At 36.9% G+C, this 24,686-nt stretch overlaps 1 protein-coding gene across 1 annotated transcript in view; it reads left to right on the top strand.

Annotated features, from left to right (window-relative positions):
* RYR2 (ryanodine receptor 2) overlaps positions 1 to 24,686 on the top strand; it is a 323,964-nt gene that overhangs the window by 82,672 nt on the left and 216,606 nt on the right. The window contains exons 10-15 of the mRNA XM_086460401.1: positions 224 to 320; positions 11,382 to 11,456; positions 14,768 to 14,924; positions 19,732 to 19,896; positions 21,141 to 21,262; positions 24,269 to 24,452. Coding sequence (XP_086316527.1) covers positions 224 to 320; positions 11,382 to 11,456; positions 14,768 to 14,924; positions 19,732 to 19,896; positions 21,141 to 21,262; positions 24,269 to 24,452 — 800 coding nt within the window. The remainder of the gene's footprint in view (positions 1 to 223; positions 321 to 11,381; positions 11,457 to 14,767; positions 14,925 to 19,731; positions 19,897 to 21,140; positions 21,263 to 24,268; positions 24,453 to 24,686) is intronic.

Raw genomic sequence — 24,686 nt, 5'->3', positions numbered from 1 at the left:
TCTCTTTCTCCTGATCCACCATTTCCTAGTTGGAGCTTTTCTCACTTCTGGCTCCCCAGTGTACAAAATATCTTCTCCTTCCTCTGACTTGCTTTTTAAAGTAGCATAAAATACCAATAGAAAAAAATGAAATAAAACTGATAGTATTTATTACAGTTTGAGCTGTAGTTTCACGTTTTGCCGCATTCAGACAAATGCACTTGATTTTCTCCCTTTATTCAAGGATACCTGATAGGAGGGGATGTTCTGAGGTTATTGCACGGTCACATGGACGAATGTTTGACAGTACCTTCTGGTGAACATGGAGAAGAACAAAGAAGGTAGGTTTCCAGCTTATAATAGAATAATAACAAATGTTGCTGAATCAGTATTAAGTGTCACTGATAGTGCAGATTTTTGAAGAATATTGTGATGAGATGTATTACTCATATTGCAAGAAGGAATATTGTTGAGATGAACTTTGGACGTAAGCCTCTTGCGCTTTCTTTTCAGTATTGTTCAAGTCTGATTTCACTTACCAGGTGTAAAAGCAGTAGTGATTTTTGATAACTTACTGTCATCTTTACTGACTTAAAAATGCTGTGAACGAAATGTGTTGGTTTTCTTACTGCTGTTTTTTTCTGTAATCACAAAAAATTCCTTGGGAGAGGGTATGTTAAAATTACTGCCCAGTCCTTCAAGGCTACTCATCTGGGTGTTGATCTCAGATGCAACTCTCATGGTAGTCTAGATCTTAACTTATAGTTATTTTCTTGACTGAAGGAATCCTGAAATGGAAGTGGGGAAGCAATGACAGCTCAGTATGTGTGTGTCTCAGTTGACTAATAAATCCAAATGGTGAGAAGACTGGCACTGAAAGTGGTGTGTCTCAGTGGAGTGATTACATAGGTGAATCAAAGTCCTGTTTATTTGCTCGAATAAAATATGCCCTAAGCTTCTTTATAGTAGGACAGTGTCATATGATTTATTCCTACCTTCAGCCTGAAGATTGCTAAATGGTAGTGTTGATTTTGGAATAGTTTGTTTAATGCAGCATATTGGGTAGCTTAATTTCCATGACAAAGAAAGTGCTATTCATTCGTTTCCAAATGAGTTTTCTTGGTTTGCAAATAGAAATACATTTTTTATTCTATTTTATTCTTATTAGTAAAGACAGAAACAAGACACTGGAAACTCTGATAAAACATAGCAAAAACCTGCTATGAATTTTAAAATATTAATTATTAATTAAATATAAATATTTTAGATATTAAATATTAATTCAATATAAATAAACTTGAGTTTTCTTATGCAGCTGTTAGCCAGCCCTTCCTGGCTGTTTAGACAAATAGTTTCTGAACACAGAATATATTTCAAAATGCTGAGACTTAATGTGTAATCAGTCCATGTTTTAACTTTAGTGGTGACTCCACCACCTCCTTGGGCAGCCTGTTACAATGTTTGACTACTGTTTCAGTAAAGAAATTTTTCCTAATATCCATCCTAAACCTCCCCTGGCGCAACTTCAGGCTGTTGCCTGTTGTCCTGTCACTAGTTACTTGGGAGAAGAGACCCACACCCTCCTCACTACAACCTCCTTTCAGGTAGTTGTAGAAAGTGATAAGGTCTCCCCTCAGCCTCTTCTTCTCCTCATAGATCCATTACAGCTTGGAGTTTATTGCTGCTATTATTACCCTCACCCTGGAAGTGATGAAAAGATAAGATGATAAATAAATAGGATCCTATAGTGTTTGCTCTTCAATCTAAATCCTGAAAAATTCATTTAAAAACCTCTAGTCGCAGTGTAATTGCAGATTTATAAGATGATCAAGCACTTCAGTAATGAAATTTAACCCTTAACACACTAAAAATCTGTCTCTCTTCAACAAGACTAAAATTATGTATAAACCACAGTAAAGGAGCTTGGAGTTGCAAGTTAAGAAAAAATTCATTTGATCTGCTTGTGCATTCACATAATGCATCTTTGTGTCCTATAACATGGGGGGAATAGGGATCATTACTTATGCAGACTAGTGCTGTAAACAGGCCAGATTGTTATTAGTCTTTCCGCACTGTCTACCTTTTCCCCCATCAGTCTTGTACCCCAAAAGAAGCAGAGCTAGTAGACAACAAATAGTACCTATGTCTTTGTATTTACATTTCCTGATAGCGGTACTGAGAAACATTGCTTCTCAGTGCTTCATAAAAACCATATTTGATCTCCTGAAATTTTCTTGTGGTTCAGGAGCTTTCTTTAATAAACAAACAGAATAAAAATAAGTTGAGGTTTTTATGTTTCTGAAGTTTGTTTTTTTTTTTTCTGAAATATTTTGAATGATTTTTACTAATAAACCTAGAATATAGTCTATGGTTACTTTTAATTTTATGGAGTCAGGTATAAATGTGTGCCCTACACTTTCTTCTCTTAAATTAGTAGTAAATTTAGTTATTGCATAAAACCTCTATACTTCTATCTCTAATTAGAACTCTTGTCTATTCAAAGTAATATCTAAAAGATAATTTGTGGCTATTTTCCATTTTCAGTATGTTTACATACCTTATTTTGATGGGTGGTATTTAACTGCTGGTAGAATTATATTTAAAAAATATGGGTAATTTTGGCAGGTACGAAATTGTAAGATAAATTCTTTTGTCTTTCATTTTAATTTGTTATGTAACTTTTGCACATAAGGCATTGTAAAGTATGATGTATTTGGAATATAATAATTCCATATTATCCTTTCATTGCCTTTTGAAATAGTCTGGTGATAGATTATTATGGTTGTGCATGGTTTGTTTTGTTCCAGCATACGCCTGAAGAGCAGCTCTGCTCTGCAGAATGGCAGTGTAAAGGAACCCTGAGAAGTTCCATCTCTGTTGTGACTCACTGATTCCTCTATCTCATTTTTGTTTTTCTGCAAAGGCTTCCTCTTTATGCCTTTTCAAATAAATAAAAGATCAGACAGTCCTAAAATAACAGTTTTATTCTATAATGTCACCTGGTATCTAATCCTGGGAATGAGTAAATTGTTTTGATGTGAAGGATCCTTCTAGGCAGTTTCAAAAAATAGTTGCTGTTTTTTCTCTATTCTTAGAACATTGATGCAGTTACACAAATTTGAGTATAAAAGTGTTTCAAAGATTACCAGAAGTCCAAAATAAAACACACATCCTCAAGTTGTTTATAATCTTGTGGAACAGCATTTAGCACAGCAGAGACCTACAATACAGTGACAGTGCAGATACTGTGTTCACGGTTACAGTACGTAGCAGAGCTTCCTCTGAAGTGAGATCATCCAGATCTGCACTGAAAGAGGCCTAGTACAGTGACAGAAATAGTCATATAAAAAGCATAAAATTCTCTTCTGTCTTGCTTTTTTTTCTGAATGTATACTGTGTTTCCTTGGTTAGTTGTTGAGCTTATGTGTCCCTCCATGCGGTCCTTAAATTGTGCTACTGTTATCACTAGAAGGTAGGGTGGAATCACTATATCTTTGGAAGAGGGACTTTGTTATTGAGTGGTGAGATGCAATTGCACAATGAGCAGTGGAAAAGAGCAATGTTCAGGGCCAACTCTTTACACAGGCCAAACAGGTGTTTGCCCAAGGTGAGAGACTGGTTAGGAGGACGGTTTTGTTCCCTTCATCCAAGAACTGAGCTTCAGAAAGCTCCTTTGGCCAGTAATGGGTGGCCATAGCATTGGTTCTTGCATGCACATCTCGCTCTGTACTGTCTTCTGGCCATGGCCTCTCAGTTCTGGAAGGAAGGGAAGCTGTTGTGGGGCTGCAGGCTGCTGGAGCAGTGGCTCCTCCCTTGCTCTCTGCCTTCTGTAGACAGTGGTGGTGTATTGTCTCAGCAGTATGTACCTTCTGTCCTGGCAGCAGCAAATGCAGGCGGACGACGGGAGTAAGCACAGAGGCAAAGTGCCTGGGCTACCTGTTGCCATGGCTGCTGTGTCTTGGTGCATTTACTTTCCCAGTGAAGATGGTACATGGCAGAACTGGTCTGCTGCTGCTATGCAGCTGAATTTGTTCAAAATTGCTGAGAAGTCCTGAGTTGTCTCTGATAATGCTGCCTTTTATGTAATGATAGTAGGGTCTTGATGTAACACTGGTGAGACAGTATTCGAAGATTACATCTCTGAACTATAAATAGTTTAAGATTACTTTGAGTATTTGTGTAGTGGGAGACTCGGACAACTGATTTAAACAGATTCTTGCAGTAGTAACTCAAGAAAAATAGTAAAATAGGATTTTATTGTCAGAACTATTCCCCCCCCCCCCCCCCCAAAAAAAAAAAAAAAAAACCAAACCCAAAACCAAAAACAAACCCAAACCCCTAGCTAGAATCAGAAACCTTAAAACAAGTTTTAATAATGGTAGTGGCTTATTCACCACACAGAAGTCTCTAGGCTGGGGGGCTCCTATACACTCAGAAATGTACTTTTCCTTGAGAAGTAGTTTCAAGTAGATTCACCCTGAAGTTGCTAGACTTAGTTTACTTTGTAACTAAAAAGCATTCCATTTGGAAGCAGTGCAAATAGAGATATCTGTGGTAATATGTTGGTTTATTTGATATTAAACTAGAAAAAAAGTGGTATTGAGTTTAAAACACCACAGATAGAGTGGGTATGACCCTGGTAGTTTTCACTCACCCTTACCCACATAAAGAACAAAAAAGGCAAAAGTTTAAGTATGTGCAATTTTACTGAATTTATATTTAATTTACTGCACATTCTAGTTAGGTATGTTGCTGGTTTAAGGACAGTGTTTAAAGCCTTGTGCATAGAATCCTTAAACTGTGTTTTTATTATTTAAAATGCCTTAGCAGTCTGTAGCAAGCTAGACCTAAATTTGCAGTGCTGTTTCTGTAGCTCTTCCATTCAAATTTCAGAAGCACTTCCAGGTAGATTAAAGAATAAATGTAGATATAGATATACAAGAGAAGCCATGGTATAATCACCTTGGTGTTCTTCAGGTGGTTACTTTGATTTTATTTATCTTCAAAGCCAAGGGAAACTTCTGCATCAGCACAGTAGCTGGGAGTCTGTATTTATCTTCACTCCTTTTCCTCCACTCTCTGCCCACGTGGTTTGTGGCCTGGCTCATGCATGTGAGCTGACAGAAGTGGTCTGTCAGTTCTATGTATGGGAATGAGGGAAACCCACAAGGGTTTCCTTGATTTATGTATTTTTTTTCTTGAAACAAAGGATCGCATAGTCTCCTTTCCCAGCCTTTGCTTCCTGTTTCATACATGAGAAATTCGTTAATAATTTTTAATACTTTTTTTTTTGGTCAGGGCCGTTGTATACAATTATCCAGCAGAAAATTTAAATCACTATTTTTACTACAGGTACCTTGAAATTGTCTTTGCTTTCATTTGGCATCTTTTCCTGTTGAAATTGTGACACCTTTTTTATTTTTTAAACCCTTATTTGGTAAATATAGTATTGAGTCTTCACTTGTGAATTTATAATGTCAAAGGAATGAATAAATTTTTTCTAATTATGGTGGAAATTGGTATTTAGAGCAGGTGTGCATTGAAGTGCTTCTGTGAAATTTTTTACCAATTGTTTCACTCTTTTCATTAAAAAAAATTGCAAGAAATGTTCATAATAAATTCAGGTTGTGCAGCAAAGATTTAAAAAAGTGTTACAATAAACAAGCTGATTTTTTTCCCCCCATCAGAATTGAATCAGTCAACAGCCTCCCTTTTTTACTGTTCAATTAAGAGGAATTATTTTACATTTTTGACACTGTTGTGTTATGCATGTCATATTTATTTTCTTATAAAAATATCACGTTGTTATTAATACAGTACTTTGCATGACTGTAGAGTTTTGGATTACTTTGAATTTTTTTTTATTTGTTTCAACTTAAAAGTCACCAAAAACTAAAGGCAGATAACAGTGGAAATCTGTAATTTTTTTTTTTTTATGATTGGATTTTGATGCCTGCTCTTTATTATACCATCATCATTCATATTCTTTTAGAACTTAAAGTCCACACAGGAGTAGGGCTGTGAGTTTTTATAGTTCCCAGTGTAGAAGGGGGCTGTGAATGTTCCCATTGCAACTAATTTGCATTTTGATTTGCAATATTTGTTTTATAGTGATGACTGAAGTGCAATTTGGACCCTTCAGTAATATATTGTTAGAGAAAGAAATTACCTGTGAGAGAGAACAAAATGCTTCTGACTTTTCCAAAGTATCGCTTGAGGTAGAACAAACTCCACTTTCTCAAACCATCCAGTCAGAATAGACTTTCATGAGGGAATGTACATGTGTCGCCTAATTTGAGAAGCAGTTTTGTCATTCCTGCCTTTGAGAGTTTCTTTGAGTAAAACATGTTACGTTAAGGGTTTTGTAAATTATATTGACCATTTTGTGTTAGTCTCAGAAATTGATAGACAGGATTTTAAAGTGATGATCGAAATCAATGTGACTTGGCCAATCCAGCTCCTTTTTACTTTCCTTTCCATGCCATTCTTTTTAGACAGGTAAAATGCACACTTTGATATGGCATTATGAACTGGTGAGGTCTGTGGTACCCCAGAAAGGCTAGGATCTGGTGGGTGTGAAGGATTATTTATGACTGAAATGTGAATTTGGAAAGTTTTCATGCAGCATAAATCAATAGCCTTTCCCTCATGCCCAAAACAACCCACAAGCCTTGAATAGTAATGGTTGTACTTTTATAAATAAATTTGAAAAAAATCCATAGAGCTATTTAGTGATTGATTTTTTTCAAATTAAAACCAGAAGAGCCTTACCTGTCACTGAAGGGCGGGGAACCATTTCTTTAACTTGAACTTTGACATCTTATTTGGATTTATTAATTTGTGTACAATCCAGGTACAATATTGTTGTGTTATTTATACGGTATTTATGGCCACCTGATTCATTGCAAGTTACTGAGTTTTACACCATTATTTCCTTGCTATGGAATTTAGGATTTGCAGGTTCTTGAACCAAGACCACTTCTGCAGTATCAAAACAGTGTCATGTAGCGTAATTTATTTTAACCTCATTTAATGCATTTAATGTAGTCAGTGGATTTCACTGAAATAATTACCCTCTTTCTGCTCGACAGTCCTTTAAAATAATATGAATTCAATAATGATTCTCCAGGGGTTTTGGTATGTGGCAGTTTATTTTAAACCTGTGTAATTAATTCGTTATTGTAATTGGAGATGAGAGATTCAGATATCAAGCTTTCTTTTTGATATTCGCGGCCGCTTTGCCGCTCCATGGCGTCCCGGAGAGCTGGAGGGGAGGGCGCTGGGAAGCGGCGCTGGGAAGTGGCGGCGAGAGCGCGATCTTCTCCCGCCGGCGCCCCGCGGGGCGGGTGGGGGCGCTGTCCGTGGTGCTGCAAGTACCGCCCGAGCGCGGGGAGGCCGCTGCGGTGGCGAGTTCCAGCTCTAGTGGCTGTTGGTGTTTAGGGGAGTTAAACAGGTGCGCGCCACAGGCAGGAAAAGAACGAGGTTTTAAATTTAACTTGCAGTCACGGGGCAGACAAAAAAAGGTTCACTACACCAGCTAATTAACGAGATTAAGGTTTATAGGAAAGATGAACTGAAAATTCTCAAAGGGTCTGAATTCCTTATAGGTGTTTTAATTTGGAATAAATGTAGTTAATACCCTTGTTCCATAAATGCAGAATATGCAAAGTGTTTTGGAAAGAATAGGAAGAAAGGTCAGGGATATTAGTGTTATGGCTATGGCTCAGAAGGTATAACACATCCCGAGCTATCTAGGGGAAGACTAACTCTTGTTGCCCTCTTTTTTTCTGCTGTTATTTGTACTTTCCTCATGCATTTACGTTATTTATAATTTCACAAATTTTTTATTTTTTATTTTTTTTTTTTGTAATTTGGTTTTCTCTACTGTTTGGCAAGTAACGTGTGTCTTTTGTGCACTTCACGCCTTGAAATTTTGTTTTTTCCATCCTATCAATGTGAATCTGTAGTATCTCTTTGATAGTCAGAGAATTTTTGTAGGCTATTTACGTGTCATTAAAACCAATGTTTCGGTTGACTTAGTAATATCAGTATCTGCTATGGCTTACCAGTGTCTGGTTTGGGAAGGATTAAAATGTTATGAGTCATACTTTCTTTTCAGCACTGAGCTGTTGTCAAGAGCACATAAAAAGAAATGAGGCACACCCTATCAAAAAATGGTTTCATATAGAGCAAGTTCTAAGGAATTTGGTTTGAGCAATCTCAGAGCAGTTTACTAGATTTATTTTAATGAAAGGATTTAAAAATGAACTTTGGATTTCTTAGGATAAAAATGTATGAGATGGCATAGATTATGAATTTATTGAGCTGGTCTGGGGCAATGGTTGGTATGCATGCTAAAGTGGCATGCCCTTCAATGAAGAAGAGAGATCTTTTATTCAAAGCTACCTTTTCTTTACCATCTTTTCGGTAGAGCAGACAATATCTAGCAAAAGAGACAAGACCTTATGTTCTATTCTAGTGCTTTGTGCCAGCTTGGTTTTTTTGTAGCATGTATCTTCTTTCCTGCCTATACAAAGTCTTGCTGCTCCATCCTTAACCCAAATCTCTGGGCTTCTCCTTTCACTTTCCTGTCAGGATCCTTGATCTCTAGCCCTCCAGTCTCCAGCTCTTTCTCAGTCTCCCTTCAGATTGCTGTCCCTTATCCTTTTGCTGAGGCTTTGCTGCTGCCTTGTTGACTTTTATCCCTCAAGTGCTATCACTGTTGTTCTGCCTTAGCTCCTGTTGCTACTGTACTCATTCATTCATATGGAAATTAGAGACAGTTCTCAGATCTTTTTTATTTCATGTTTTTGTTTAGGATTTCTTGTCTTCTATCTTTTTCCCATTTTCTCATCTTTCAAGACTGATAGCTCTCCTTTGAAAGAATAGAGAAAGGAAACAATGCATGGACAGTCACATTAAAAAAAACTCCGTACTTCACCCATGAGAAGCCATTCTTTTAAGTTCACACTGGGAGGGTTTTTAGATGTTTAAAATTACACTGACCCAACTCCTATATGTAATCCAAAGCTAGCTTCAAAAGAATACTCAGGCCAAGAAACTGGTGACAGCTTCCAGGTTTCCATAGTGAGAAAGAACTTCATCCCTGAAAAGTAACAAGGTACCAACTTAAAAATGAAATATTCTGATTAATTTAAGCCTTTGCTTCAACCTGATTTCTCATATATTTAATGACTTTAAAGCTGCTGAATAAAATTGTTAAATTTTGTGTTATGGGAGTGCAAGAATTCTGAATGCATTTTTTTTTTTTTAGTGAGGCTCATATTGAAATAAGCCAGGATATAATCAGAATGTTTTGACCTTAAATAAAAAACATCAACCTCCCCTTAGTCCCCTGAAACAAACAACTCGCAGCCTGCAACCTCCCCTGCATCGCTTCCCGCACCCCCCCCCCCCCCCCCCCCCCACCCCACCCCACCCCCCCCGGGTGACATCTGGTCTGTAATTGTTTAGATGTCACAACATAAACCTAGTCTGTTAGTTGCAGAACAAAAATTTGAACAAATGCCTGAAGAGGAAAGTGTCTGAACAGAAAAGCAGTTGAATGCAAGATTGGTTAGCATTTGCATTTTACTATACTAATGAAGGTCAATTTCAATTAAAAATAAGATTGACTTTGAATTTCATTCCCTTCTGTGAGAGAGATATGAAAGACTTACTAATATCTGTCAGCTGCTCCTGGCACCACAAGCATTCCAGCAAACAACTAAGACAATATGTGGAGAAAATACTGGATATAAGGTCAAGGGAGGATTTCGTACATGTTTACATATACACCTATAACTTCTTTTTGGTACATGGAGCATGTGCCAGAGTTTCTCTTTGTACATGGGTCATGAAATATTCAGTGTGAGTGGTTCTGTAATTGTCATGAGGCACGCTTATTTTGTGTTTTGACTTATTTTTCCCCCTGTATAATTTGTCTTCATACATTTGCTATATCTGTGAGTGTGTGTTTCCTTAATACTTTTTACCATATTCCAAGATTAATTTTAGCATGTAGTTTCATGTATTATTGACAATACTGAGACGTATATTCTAACTATTTTAGAATTTCTATTTCTTTTAAAGCATCTCTTTCAATGCTGAGTTTTCCTCCATGCTAAGCATTCAGCCCCTCTGTGTTACATCCACAGGAGGACTTTGGAAGCTAAAGCCTAGTAAGTACTAGGTATCTGATTCCGAAGTTGTGGTCCTCAGAAAAGTTGCTTCTAATAAAGAGTGGGAAATGCCTACAATTTCAATATTAATATTACCTCTGGCTATTAGTTAATATTCCTCTGGCTATTTTTGGCAGTTCCTGATCTTGGCTGAGGATCACACTATTTACTCAATCCAAGGCTCTTCTGTAAAACTAGGCCATTCTTTGGCAGTATTCCCTGACATGCTTGAGCTGATAAGCAGAGTGTCAGCACTCCTTTGCATAAGTGACTCCTTGATTCATTTTCCCAAAGGAAAGGCCTAGGTTTTTAAATTCTGGCAGTGTCTTAGGCCAGAAATAAAGGTGCAGGCAGGAAGCAGTCCAAAGAATGGCTGCCTAAATCTAGAGTGGTGGTGCTTAATACTCACCACATTCTTCAGTGTGTATTTTGAAGAGAAGCCAGGTTACCTGGCTTGTGGTGACAATAAATCTAAACCATTTGTGGATCCAATATAGGTGACTTACCTGTGTGTAGAATAATGTAGGAAAAAAACCCCAACTTTTTCTTGGGCTTAATTAACTGTTTCTTAGAAGCACTTAGATTTCTGGGTATATGCAGGAACTAGAGGGGTTGTTACATATTAAAATTTGGAAATAGGAAGCTGTTAACATCTTCAGATGTTAACAGATGTGTGAAGACTGTATCAGTGTGGTTGTGAAACTTCTGGTGCTATGATAGTGAAATACAGTGCCAAATGAGTGAATTTACATAATTCAATGTAATAAGTTGCATGATTATTTTAATAGTATAAGCTCTGAGAAACCACTGCCTTTCTTGTGAGATGTATGCGTTGATCACAGATCTTTATCATCCTTTGATGTTTGTTTTTTGGTAGAATCTAGAAATACTGGAATTATCAGGCTATTGATTTTTATTTTTTTTCCCCTTGATTCTCTGTCTTTAAAACACTATAATAGATGTCTAAGCAAACACTGTATAAATCCTGTTGTTATGAATATCACAATAATGGATGCTAAAGACAAGTAAAACAAAATTTGTGCAACTAAGTCTGAAGGTCTAATTGGTAAGAGCTGGTTTTAAATCTGATGACCTTTGAATCTGACAGTTGCAGTAATTGTTTTGGCAGTTTGAAAGTGAGAGATGCAGTTAAATGATCAAACAAATATGAATTCTTCCAACAGAGCTGGACATTTAGTCTTTGCCTTTCTTGGTTTTCAGAACTGTCCATTATGAAGGTGGTGCTGTGTCAATTCATGCTCGTTCCCTTTGGCGACTAGAAACTCTAAGAGTTGCGTAAGTAAAATCTCTCTCAGAAAAAGGAGTCCGTTTGGCAGGGTGTTTTTGTATAATAAAAGTGTTTCTATAAAATCAGATTGGTAACTATAAAACCAGACTGATAATACAAAAATAATCTTCAAAAAGTGTTCTGTATCACTGTCGTGAAAAATTAAACAATTTCCTGTGGAGTGTACGTGTTAACACACATGCTGTGTGTGTTTTAATTATTTTTTTGAAGTCGTTACAGCTGTCAGTGAATTCACAATTTACATTTTTAACACATATATGTGGCATAATCAGAACTGTTTTCCTTAAAAATAAGAATTCATGTGTGCCACCCTCTAACTTGTTTAAGCCATTTGGAAGTCTTTAAAGGCAAAAAGTTACAGAAAAAATGCTACCTTGCAATTGTTGGAATGATAGTAAGGAACTGTGCCTTGTTTAAGGTAATGGCACTTAAATCGTATTAAAATGTGTGCTGTGATATAATTTCTAGTGAATAATAAATGATTGCATTCTAGAGATTAAATCAGGGCAGTTTAGGGAAAGGTTACACTCTAATGATGCTGTTTTCTGTGTGTGCATCTTATTTAATTAGAAGATTTTAAATGTCATTGATAGGGCAGTAAGACTTTTACTTTGGACTAAAATAGACCTTGAGAGTGCTTAAGTGACAGCAGTGAAACTGTGGAAGGATCTCTGGCTTTTTGTTTTCCTCATTGCATATACTTCCCTAATAAGCAGGTGTACCGGAGTAATGTGGGGATTTAGGAAATTACAGGTTTCTGTTACAACTGTCATATATCTCACTTTGACAGGCATTGTATACAAACTTTTGAAGTGTAAACTTTTGAACTTATATGACTGAGAGAAATTGTAAGAACTGTCAAAACAACTAAGCAGTAACTAGCGGTAATCTTTCTTTTTAAGGAATGTGACTTTCTTACCAGGAGGAAAACCCCACATAAAATCCCAAGAATAACACACTCCCACACCTCCCTGTTTTCCTGTATGATATTCTAATAGCTATATACATTCATTACTGAATTGCAGGCACATTGCTATTCACGCAAATGCTTGAATTTGTAACTTAGTATATGCGTACCTGAAGTCCTTCATCAGTTCTAGTCCTTCCCAGAATGACTGCAGATATAATACTAATTTTGTTAATTTTATATGATTCTGAAGGAATCATTGTTTCTGAACTCTCCTCATTAGTGGAGAACTCTCATAAAAATTGCCTGGACAGTCTGCATGTGCAGATTGCCTCTTAGGATGCCCTGCCATGGGATGTCAGATATTATTGCTCAGCGTTGCTTTCTTTCCCAAAAGGTGACAGGGATCATATTCTTGCATTGCAGAAAAGGATTGGTAGTAGTCAGAAATGGCTTCACAAGACACTTTCTGCTCAAAAGGCTTTTCTTGTAACTGCACGTGAATTGTCCTTTTTCCTGTCCTGCAGGCATGAACTAGGGCATGGCTCAATTGCACTACATTTATTATTTTCTTTTTCTTATGGTCCATACCTGTAGAGTCCAAGAGAAAATTGAATCAGAGAGAAAAGACAGCTCTCCAGTATGGCCCATAATATGGAAGGTGCAGAGCTGATGTGTTTTACCAGACCCAGCAATACAATAGCTGAGAGTCATGACCTGATGTTTTACTTAATTGAGAAGCAGAAGTTGTGCTAGAACACTGATGCTTAGATGTGCTTTTGTGGACTATACTGACTTTGCTGTAGAAGACAGAAAAAAAATAAATACATTTCTGAGCTATAAATCTTCCATATTTCCTTCCTCCTCAAAGTCCTCTCCCCTCGACTTAAATAGAAGAGACTATTTAGTTTACAAAAGAAAATAGCTGGGGGGGAAACCTCTTTGTTCTTTTGGCCTCTTTAAAACCAATTAAAAGGTTTAGAAGTTTAATTAGTGAAGTGTGATAAATCCTGTTACAAAACAGAAGCAAGGTATTGCTCTTGCATTTTAAAAACTCCTGCACTTTAAAAATGTCTGCCAAATCGCTTTTGCATTCTTTGCGTACAGTATGGCTACCTCTTAAGAAGTCATGCTTAAACAAGCGGATATCTGTATTGAATATGTAAATGTTTTAATCTGCTACATATGTGTGTCAGGGAAAATGAAAATGACTTACACCTGTGTAAGTACCAACTTAAGGGATTTTCAGTGACTATATACAAAATGTATGCATAAAAACTTTATGTTTTTAAATGCTGTACTTGGAATTACTTTAAATGCAAGTGAGAAGATGCAGTAATACAAAATTCTGATAAGGGAATGTAAGTTTATAATCAGTTAAGTTCATGAAGATGTGTTTGTATATTTCATTGACATTATGTGAACATTTGTTGGTAATTTTAAGCTATTTCAAGCCACAGTAAGCATAGAGAATTAGTAGCATTTGGTAAGCAAGTCAGGACCTCGGCAGGTGTGTCATAGCTCCATAATGTTGGGCGTTTTGCAAATGCAAAAGAAATATATGATTTCCTCTCCAAAAGAGCAGTATGCACATACATCTAAAGTGTAAACTTTTGAAGATACAAGACAAGTAAGTTTTGTGAAGATCCAGGAAAACATCCTAGTTATGGCAATTTTCTAATCTAAGGAACATTTGAGAGGCCTTCTGAAAAGGCTTTGTGAAATACCTCTTCCTTAGTAAATGCCACACAAGTTTATCTTCAGGAGTTAATTAGGAAGAACAGAAGAGCTGACTTTTCAGTTTAAGCCAAGAAGTTGGAAACCTGTAAACTATATTTCAGCTTGGGGAGCTTAGACAGAAAATCTTTGCCTTTCTGCCTGCACTTCCTTCTGTAGAATATGAAGAATCTGGGCCCATCTTTACTTAACAATTTTTAAAATTTATTTTAGGAAGATTTATTTATTTATTTACTTAGCTATTTTATTTTTCTCACACTATTTAAAGTGTGCCCAAAGTGTGCTGAGTGCTTCAGGAGGGTGAACAAACCTGGCTGCTGGTGGATGAAATGTTGGAGAGGGAGCTGGCAGATCTAAGCTCTTTGTGTACAGCATAAACCTCATTTTCCATAGGCACTCTGTATCTTTTCTCAAGAGGATTTCAGTCTGAACCAAGGCAGGCTGTGCAAATGAAGAGGTTAGGGTTATTTGTTAGAATGGTTTTGTAGGAGATAAACACAAAGTAGCCGTTTTCTTGCTGATAACCCAACATTTAGAATTTTATTCTTTTACCGACTATTTTGCAATATAACGTCCTTTACAATTTTTTTGCCAGTAGTTAAAATCTGTGTTCTGTTTTAAAAAACCCCAAATGTTTCCTATGAACTTTCTTAGGTGGAGTGGCAGCCACATTAGATGGGGACAGGCATTCAGACTAAGACATATAACAACAGGAAAATACTTAAGTCTCCTGGATGACAACAGTCTTCTTCTTACAGACAAAGAGAAAGCGGATGTAAAATCTACGGCATTCTGTTTTCGGTCTTCCAAGGTATGGAATCAGTGCAGCATGAGTTATCAGAGCCTTCTACCTTTTCACTGATTTTAAAAACCCCACAAGCCTTAGTGTAATTAGTGTCTGTAAAGCTTCTTTTATCATACTTTCTTTAGGTAATGCTACCTAGTTGGTTATTTGTGGTTTCATGTTTGGTTTGCAGATTTTTTTGCCTACTTTTGAACAGTTATTTCATCTCTTATTTGTTTTTCTGATGAACATTGCTGGTACTTCACTGCTTATATCTGTTGACTGACATACGAAAAAATTTATAGTATTGTGGGTATTTAAATTAAATTGGAAACTTAGGATTTCTTTCGTTGGATACTTTACTGTAGCCAAATTGAAAGTTCCATACTTTGAATTTTCATCTGACACTTTCAATAAGCATTTCAAGTTCAGAACATTACATTATGTGGTGGGTAAACGGTTTAAAATAGTACTAGGATAAATTCTTTAATACTTTTTGGTTTTTCATACTTTTCACCTGCAGCATCATGTTGCTAAAAATTTCCAACAATAATGTTAATTTTAAAAAATTATATTCTAAAATAATAAACAGAATTATTAATTAACTTCTCTGTAGCATTTACTTTATGTATTTTTAATTATTTTTCTGCTTGGGAAGATAAAATATGAATATATACCTGAAAGCAGGTATATAGACTTTTGCCCTCTGATAACAAAGACTTTAGTACAGGTGATTGTTTTGAGACCCAGACAATGTATTTTTTTAAAACAGTTAGAAAAGCCATAGATATACTAAAATATTTTAGGACAATGCAGTGCAACTATATTGGGGAATTCCTGTTGCAGTTACTATAGATCTCAACAGTTATTTTTCTTTGAAGCAAGGATAAAATAATTCATTCATTGATTCTCTCAAGATGGAGTCTTGTGTTTTTGCATGTAGTCAGGCCAAAATAATTATTCCTGGATAAGAGGCAGCCCCTAATCTTCTCTGTTGAATGTAGAGCATTAATAGTTGGGAGTATGTCAGGTGCCTAGATCTTTCTTAAGAGCAATTTCAGTCGTTTTTTGCCACAGTCATAATTATTCTTCCACTACCTAAAAAATAGTGGAAGGAAGAATTATGAAGATCCCACTTGTTGTGCTATAGACGTTAGCTCTAAGTAGGCAAAACTAGATATGGGGGAAGAATACCCACGTTTACAGTTGTTAAAGACTCAGTTCCTTCAGGTGTGTGAGTAGGTGACAATGTCAATTTCCAGATGAAACGAAGCTTTCATGTTTGCAGAAGAAGTACTGCAAATATATCCCCCATAAATCTGAAGATTCAGATGCAAATGTGAATGTTCAACATTTATTGTTGTTTTTAACATTATTTGCAAGGGCCTTACTAGGAATTTGGCTTTGTGCTGTGGTTATTGCATATTACCCTAATAATTATCACTAAATGAGAATTATGTTAGCCTTTCAAGCATCTGAAATACATAAAATTATATTTTTTCTCTCTTGTAGTCTCACTTAACACAGGATGTCCACAGATATCTACAATTTTTTTCCCAAACATATGCCTCTTTTATAGGCTTGAGTTTGTAGTGATTAAGGTCTGTGGATTTCATTTTTTTTCTTTCTCACATTCACTAAATATTCATTCTTTTAGATGAAAAGCATTAGTTTAATATTACATTTCCACTGAAATAAGGTAATTTCACTAGTTTAGAAATGTGTGTGAGCAGGCACAGACAAGATGCAGGAGCAACCACAAAATGATGGGTGAAATGCAGAGTAAATGTATTGTCATTACCTTGTGAAATGGGCGATCTCTGCAGCAGCACCTGGGCAGAGGCACACAGGCACCAGAGAACTTGGTCCTTGCTAGCGAGCGAAAAGCTTTTGAATCTGCTGCTTTCACTTGTATATCAGGGATTTTTTTGCAGGCGTATTATTCCATTGTGCTCTGATGAATGAATGCTCTAATGCCTGCTGCCCCCACATCATCTCTTAGTTTTCCATTTCTCTCCCATATTTAATACAACTTTTACTGTATGCTTTCCTGGCTGCTGTGGTTACTTTGCAGGAAAGAGCTTAATTGAATGTGACTGAATTCAGTCTGGGCTCTAAATCTACATGTCAGTGTACTTCCATAGGGGAGGACAGAATTTTTGTTTGGCAAATTGTTGGCACTGCAATTTTTGCATTAAGTAAATTCAATGTTAATTCTAAATGGAATGAAGATTTCAATGTCAAACCCCTTCAATTTCTTTTACAGTAACTAGATTTTAAAGAAAGTACAGAATAATATTTTAATTAATAATCCCTCATGTCACTGACAGTGCTTTATGAGAAATTTTGTGAATTCATGTATTCATATCTTGATAAATATGTTGCAAGGAGGAAGTCTTGGAAAAAAGATCTTACAATGTAGATGTAGAAGTACAGTATGTTCACACAGGTTCATACTATCCTCTGGTTATGAAGGTAATTCAAAAGGCTGGAGCTTGAAATCAGGCTGTCATTTCTTCATGTGGTAGCAGGACCTAATTTACTTTTGCCTGTATCATCATTTGTGTGCAATGTCCTATTATAAGTAGCTTATTAATTTGCAACTGTTATTACATTCAGGTTATTTGTGCTAGCTTTTGAAATTTAGAGAAATTATATGAACAAAATGATGAATTAATAATGAAATAGGAGAGCACAGTAACTCTGTAATTGATATCAGACGTATCAATAAATCAGTTATTACCATGTATCTGTGGAAAAGGTTTTAATAAGAATTTCAGCACTTAAGGAATCAGGCACTTACAAGATAGTGAAATTAACATCTGTATCCAGAAACAGTTTAATAATCTGAATTGATGAATGTATTGTATCTGGAAGCTTAATGTTATGAAAAGTAATAAGAATTTCACCTGAGTATTTTTAATTTTTTTTAAGCGCTTCAAAATGCATTCATAATTGTAGGGTGAAAACCTAGTTACGTGACATCTCCCTTTACTTAATAAATGCTTTTAAAAATCCTTTAATGAATTAGAGATTGTTTTCTGTTCATCTCAACAGTCTTTGTCATCTTTTACTGTCAAGCTGCCTGCCCAGACTGAGGCACATGCGTATGGTGTAATCGTTCTCGTAATCTTTCCTGGTTGCAGTAGGATAGAAAATCGAAAAGTTTTTGTCTCGTTATTTGTAACATTACTCTGAGGAACTGAAGGAACCGCCTTGTCCTCTACTGCTGAGCAGGTGAAGCAGGGAAGGTTGAAACTGTATTTGGTTAAGGGGATCATCTTGCACCCTGAATGTATGGCTGAGAATAGGCCTGCAGTTTGCACAGATGATTTTTTGAACAGTAGTGGAAACTCAGCAGCTTCTTATCTGGACATGAGCGAGCATATATGGAAGCAGAATACAAGGAGCTACTGCACTGGTGAACCTGCCTGCACTGTTGAAGCTGTGAAAGTGAGAGCAAAAGAGCAACTGCAGTATTATAGTAGTCTCAGCTTTAACTGCAACAGTTGTGATGTATTCCCGCTCCTCACAGAAGCATGATGAATAGTTTCTATGTTAGTAACTTGATCACATGAATGAGAACTAATGAGTCAAAGTGGGTTTTGTTACTGTCAATGGAGAAGATTTTTGCCTAAAATTGAGCTAGTGGTGACAGCCGCAGGAACAGGCATATCCAACTTGCCATGAAGAAGGTTGAAGTTCCCTGAGAAGTTTCGGGCATAACTACATTAACATCCTTCCTATGGTTAACAAGATATGTACTGATCCTTTTAACATGTTTTTTCCTTCCTTACTTTTGAATTTAACAACTAATGCAGGCAGACAAGAGCTGTATCTTTCAGTTGAACCATATGCTTTTGCAGAGATTAAATGGGTGATCTGCCATGAACCAGGATGCACAGGCTTGTCTTACAGGTTTATAAAAGACAAACATGTCTATGGGGAAGTTGGCTCTTAGAAGAGCTAGATAGTGGCAAACACCTCAAATTACAGTTACAAACTATAGTATTGTTTGGGATACTAAATTTCCTCTCCTGGAACATCTGCTGTTATTTAGGACACCAGCTGGACTGATACAGGGTCGTGCCATTCTTTTTTTACAGCGTGTCAACAGGCCAGTTACAAACACACAGAAGTGGATTTCTTTTCTCGGGAAATACTGAGCCCACTGTTGGGCAGTAACGGGCAGTGACAGGTTAAAGTCCATCTCTCTGTGACAGTTGGAAATAAGTTGTAGGGAGGTGGTCATCTTTTCCAGGCTGAAAAAAAATTGAAAAATCCCCAAGAAAATAGCTTCTGGAGGCTTATGCCTCGTTCAGCTAGGGGATTCAATGTATTTGATGGTGTTTTGTAAGCTTTTAAGTTTCAATAATGACATGTACTGTCAATTACGATCCTAGTTCTTTCCTAGGCACGTGAAATGAATACTCCCAGCTTTCCTAGTAATATGTGATGTTTTTGTGTGGGTGGGTCTCTCTTTTCATCTTTTCCCTGAGTCATGGAATCATTCGGGTTGGAAAAGATCTTCGAGATCATTGAGTCCAACCATCAACCCTACTCTACCAAGTACAACCCCTAAACTGTATCACCAAGCACCACATCTAAATAACCTTTAACACATTAAGGGATGGTGACTCAACCACCTCCCTGGGCAGCCTATAATGTTTAACTAGGAGTTACACTTTCACCATTTTTTAATAATTTCATTAAAGAAGAATCTCAAATATTCTTTTAGGTCCTGTTCTGGACAATTGTCTAGCATTCAATACTGTATGCAAGTATTAACATATTGATTATTGTCCTTGCATAAATTTTTTTGTTCCTTCTTCAGGAAAAGTTGGACATAGGGACAAGAAAAGAGGTGGATGGAATGGGAGCACCTGAAATCAAATACGGGGATTCAATATGCTTCATACAACATGTAGATACAGGCTTATGGCTCACCTATCAGTCTGCTGATGCGAAGTCTGTAAGAATGGGCTCTGTGCAGCGGAAGGTAAGACTGTAAATAGGAATGCATTTTGTTCAGTTACAATCTTATAGGGAAGGGGAGGAAATGAAAGAAGACAGCTAATTTCTGGGTTTCAAATATTTTAAGCATGTCTTTGTTTCATTGTGAGAGGTGGGATTTTTAATCACTTATTGCAAGGTTAAGTGATGTACAGAATTCTTAAACTGAAAGCCAAAGAAAGTGCTTGTGTTAGCCTATAGACATTAACCCACAAACGTTGATAAACCTGGATATACTTGATGTCAAACTAAAATATTAATAATAGCCTGTAGAATAGTCTAAAATCTCTTTCTTCAGTGTTCTGTAGTTTGGGTAGAGGAAGCTTTCAGTTTAAAGTCTTTTCTTTCCGTGTTGTAAGTATATTACCTTATGGGCTGCAATATTCAAGTCTTGAGCCCTGAGGAACGACTTCTTCTAAGGAATAACCATGGCCAAGCAGAATGCTAGCTCAGCATAGTAAAGTAGGAAAAAGATTCTTTTACAACTTAACACATCTTCCAGAAGTTACATTTGAAAATACTATATATTTAGGAAATGGTTTTTATGTACATGTAAAATTTTAGTGAATATAATACTAATATAATTAATAGTTATAATGATTTAATAATTAATTCCAGAATAATTCAAAATAAGATACATTATTGAATAATTTAGTGATGTAAGTAATATAAATGGTTTGTGTGTGTATATGTGTGTGAAAAAAATTTTTTACCTAAAATAGTTTAAAATATTCATGTAGATTGGATTGAGTACCTTCAGGGCCACGATAACTGAACATGAAAAAACTGTTAAGTTGTCAGTAGCCACTAAATGTGTAGTCAGAAAAGAAGATCAGTAGCATCCTCGGGTATCAGGAGCAGTAAAGAATACCCGTGTTTACCTTGTCTGTATTTTAGGGGTCTGCTGCTGTGTCAGGGTATTGTTTTTGATGTTGACAAAAAAACCCTGAGACTTTTGGGTTTTTTTTTTTTTTGAAAAAAAAAAAAAGCTTTTTAACAAAGTATACTGTTTATAGAAGCTGTGGCTTTGAGATCATTATGGTACTGAACCTGCTGGCTCAGTACATGTACATCCTTGGACAGGAGTAAAACATGGGATTATCTCTTTCTAATTATTTTTTTTTTAATGACTTCATAATTTCCTATCCTGCCTTACTCTGTGAGTTTTCATACATCTTATTTGTGAATAATATTTCATTTTGTAGTGACTTTTTTATTTTTGTGTTGCAGGCAATAATGCACCATGAAGGTCACATGGATGATGGTTTAACGTTGTCCAGATCTCAGAATGAAGAATCCCGTACAGCACGTGTCATCCGTAGTACAGTCTTCCTTTTCAACAGGTTTATAAGGTGTGCTTTTAAAACGACCTTTTCATCCCTTTCCTTTTTTTTCCTCTTTTATTTTATTCGAAGTGGCCATTAACACAAGAGTGAACAAGTTTAGCCCTCAGATAAAACAGGTGAATACTTCTCAAACCGTATTTTATGCCAGTTCTTTATGTGTTATCAGCAGAGATGTACCTTGAGAGATATTGGTCAGTTTCTGTTCTCTATCTTCTAATATTACTTTATTGTTCAACCTTGATTTGAATGCATAAACATACTGGAGATGCAAACAAACCATAAAAGAGAGATTTTTTCCTTGCCAAAATTTGCTGCGTCATGTGGTTCATCATTTAGCTTTTTCTTTTCTAAGCATTTAAAAGTGCTCTTCCTTGAAAAACCTGGAAGAAGGAGATAACTGTATAACTACAAACTCATACATGACACAAATATACTCAAGAAAAAGCTTTTCTTAAAAGTATGAAATTACACCTTCTTTCTGCCTTCCCATTACACTTTTGTTATTTGTTCCATTTTAATGCTATATGTTTCTTTAATATTTTGCAACATATAAAATCTTTTATTTTATAGTATTTTAGTAATTTAAAAATACTGCCAGATTTATGCAATTTGCATTTATCTTCCTACTCCAAGTGTCCTCCTAAATGTCCACCGATAAAATGCCAATTCTCAAATGTTTGTGACTTCAATAATTGCTGAAATGCCCCTCTCATCAGTGTAGCGATATGCAGTAAGGCTGTATGGAATGATAAGAATTTCATAGGAACTCATTTGTCACAAGAGAAGATGATGTGGAAGATGATGACCTGAAGCAATCATGTCCTAAATCAGTGCACAGCTGAAGAGGTAGACATTTCAATTTGTTGAAAAACATTTACACAGGTACTTAAATAACAACAGAGGAAAATGCCTGTCAGGAGACTACTGTATGACATTTAAAGCACAAAAGAAGGGCAAGCCCTAGGTCACTTTGTAAATAATGCATTTTCTTAGAAGCTTCTAAGAATGCCATAAAAGATAAGGACAGAGAAAGGCAATTTAGTGATAAGGTTTCACAAATCAAGGTACTGCTAAATTACAGTGGAGCTTTTTGTGGTGTGCACAGGGAGTCCAAGGTAGTGTTTAACAATTTAGTTTTGGCAGGATGTTACTCCAAGAAGAAAAAGCTGAATTGGAGGGGATCAGAATTACTCTCATAAGTGTGTGCCCTAGTTCTTTCCCATGAATTCAGTAGAAGAATTGCACTTCAGATAACGTGCTAACAATAAAAATTAAGTTTTAAAGATAACTTTTGTAGTTTTCTTTTTGAAACATTGCATTTTTTTATTCTAAGAGATTTCTATTCTTCAGCAGTAAATATTCCTACTGAATGCATAATGTTTCCAAAATTTAGTTTTCCAGCCATAGTTCACCATTTGAGATGAAAATACAGAGTAACTTATCAGTTAAAAAAATACAAAAAAAACCCAAACTCAAAACAACCAATCAACCAACAGCACCCCCCACCCCCCTCCCCAGAAAATCCCTAGCTTATCAGTGTTGTCTTAATCCAGCAAAAAGCAGAGTATAGAATGGGCCTTCTGCTCCATATTGTGGCCTGGAGGGGAATCCTAGGAGCAAGCAGGATGCTATGCAGCTCCAAAGAGAGAACTGGTGAGGATGGTCGTGGGTCAGGTTGCCAGGGACTTTTGGTGCCTCTAAAAGAGGGAGATGAGCATGGGCTGGGAGGTGCCTGTGTGGACATGGCAGGCTCCTCTGCCAGTTGAAGGTCTGTGGTCTTTAGGTCAGCATAAATGAAGCACTGTTGAAAACAAAAAGAACCTCTTTGCTACATAGCTGGGTTTTACTCAAAAATGTGCTAGCAAAAAACCCTTTTTACAATGGCAGAATTGAGAATGAGTCAAAAGAGAAATCATGAGTGTCAAATAAGCCCCCCCTCCTGCTGTTTTCCCCTGTTGTATGCCACAAGGCAGGGTGGGCCGTTCCCTTCAGGGCTGCTCCTCTCTGAGGTCTTCAAGGCTCTGGCTGGTTCCTGCAGAGTTTCAAGATCCTTCAGATCTTTCCCTTCTCCCTGAGGATGAGTGCTATGTTTGCAGGCCCTCAGCACCCCTGGTTTCTCTGGCCCTCATGGCCCCTCCTGCTCCTTCCAGAAGGTTCAGGTGGGCCTTCTGCAGCCCCCGTCTGGGACAGACCCCTACCCAGCCCTTACCCACCACCTTCCTGAGTGGAGCCAGGGAGGTGCAAGGGAAAGCCCTCGCCTTCCACTTGCTGCATGATGCTGGTGAAGTCTCAGCTGCAACAGCCACATTTCAGGAAAGCTGAGGTTTAAATGAAGGGAAAGGTTTATCAGGGATCCAGAAAGCACAGTGCTGAGGAAAAACTAGATTCTGGTGTTTGTTGTGGATTCAGCTAAGCAAGGGGCAGGTACAACATGGATGAGAGTGGTCTGCCCCCCACTTATAGAAGACACTGGTCATAGGCTACAGTAAGGCCAAGCTTGAATTGTATATCAGGGAAACAAAAAGGCTAATGAAGTGCTGGGACAGAGTTTGTGGAAGAACTGCATCTTCCAGCACTGAAGATGGGTTAAGAACAGGTTGGAGACATGCTTGAGAGCCTGGGTGGACTAGCTGGGCCCTCTTTGGCACCATAAGACAGGTTCCTTGACTTCTGTCTATTCCAGCCTCATGATGCTATGAACAGGTTTACAATAACTTCTCTTCATCTTTTGGTCTGCCTCTGATACTGCTAAATGCATAGGTAGAACATTAAAATGTGCTTTCTGGATTTCAAATAAATTTAAGAGAAACATTTTTGATGCTTCCAGTTTATCCTTGGGAAGGGAGGGGTGGATCATGGAGAATGGGGAGGACATGAACCATTTTTGGAAAGTTACATAGCTGTCAGAAAAAGAATTGAGCTTTGGCATCTAGACAAACTGTGCTTTTAAACCAGTGAACAGTTTAAATGAATTAATTTCCAATACTCATGAGACTTTACATCTTCTTGTAGGGGCCTTGATGCTCTCAGCAAGAAAGCTAAGTCTTCCACTGTCGATTTGCCTATCGAGTCAGTCAGTCTGAGCCTTCAGGACTTGATTGGCTACTTTCACCCCCCTGATGAACATTTGGAGCATGAAGACAAACAAAACAGGCTCCGAGCACTGAAGAATCGTCAGAACCTCTTCCAGGAAGAGGTACTTCTCTCCGTTTTACTCCTGACTTTCCACCATGTTGTCTGAAAGTATTCTTTGCTACATTCATCATCTATAGATTTGTTGATTTTCCTGTATATTTAAAGAAATACATTTAAAGTCTTACTTCCTTTTCTTTTTTTAAAAAAATTAAGTATTAATATGACCTTTTGCCCTGAATTCTAACCGTAATTTACTGCTTGTGTGTGAATTAGTTTCTTCTGTTATAGTTTGGTA

This window comes from Leptosomus discolor, chromosome 2 (genome assembly GCF_034619465.1).
Source record: "Leptosomus discolor isolate bLepDis1 chromosome 2, bLepDis1.hap2, whole genome shotgun sequence".
Taxonomy (NCBI): Eukaryota; Metazoa; Chordata; class Aves; order Leptosomiformes; family Leptosomidae; genus Leptosomus; species Leptosomus discolor.
Note: the sequence above shows the minus strand (reverse complement) of the source record. Positions and strands in the feature narration are given on the sequence as shown.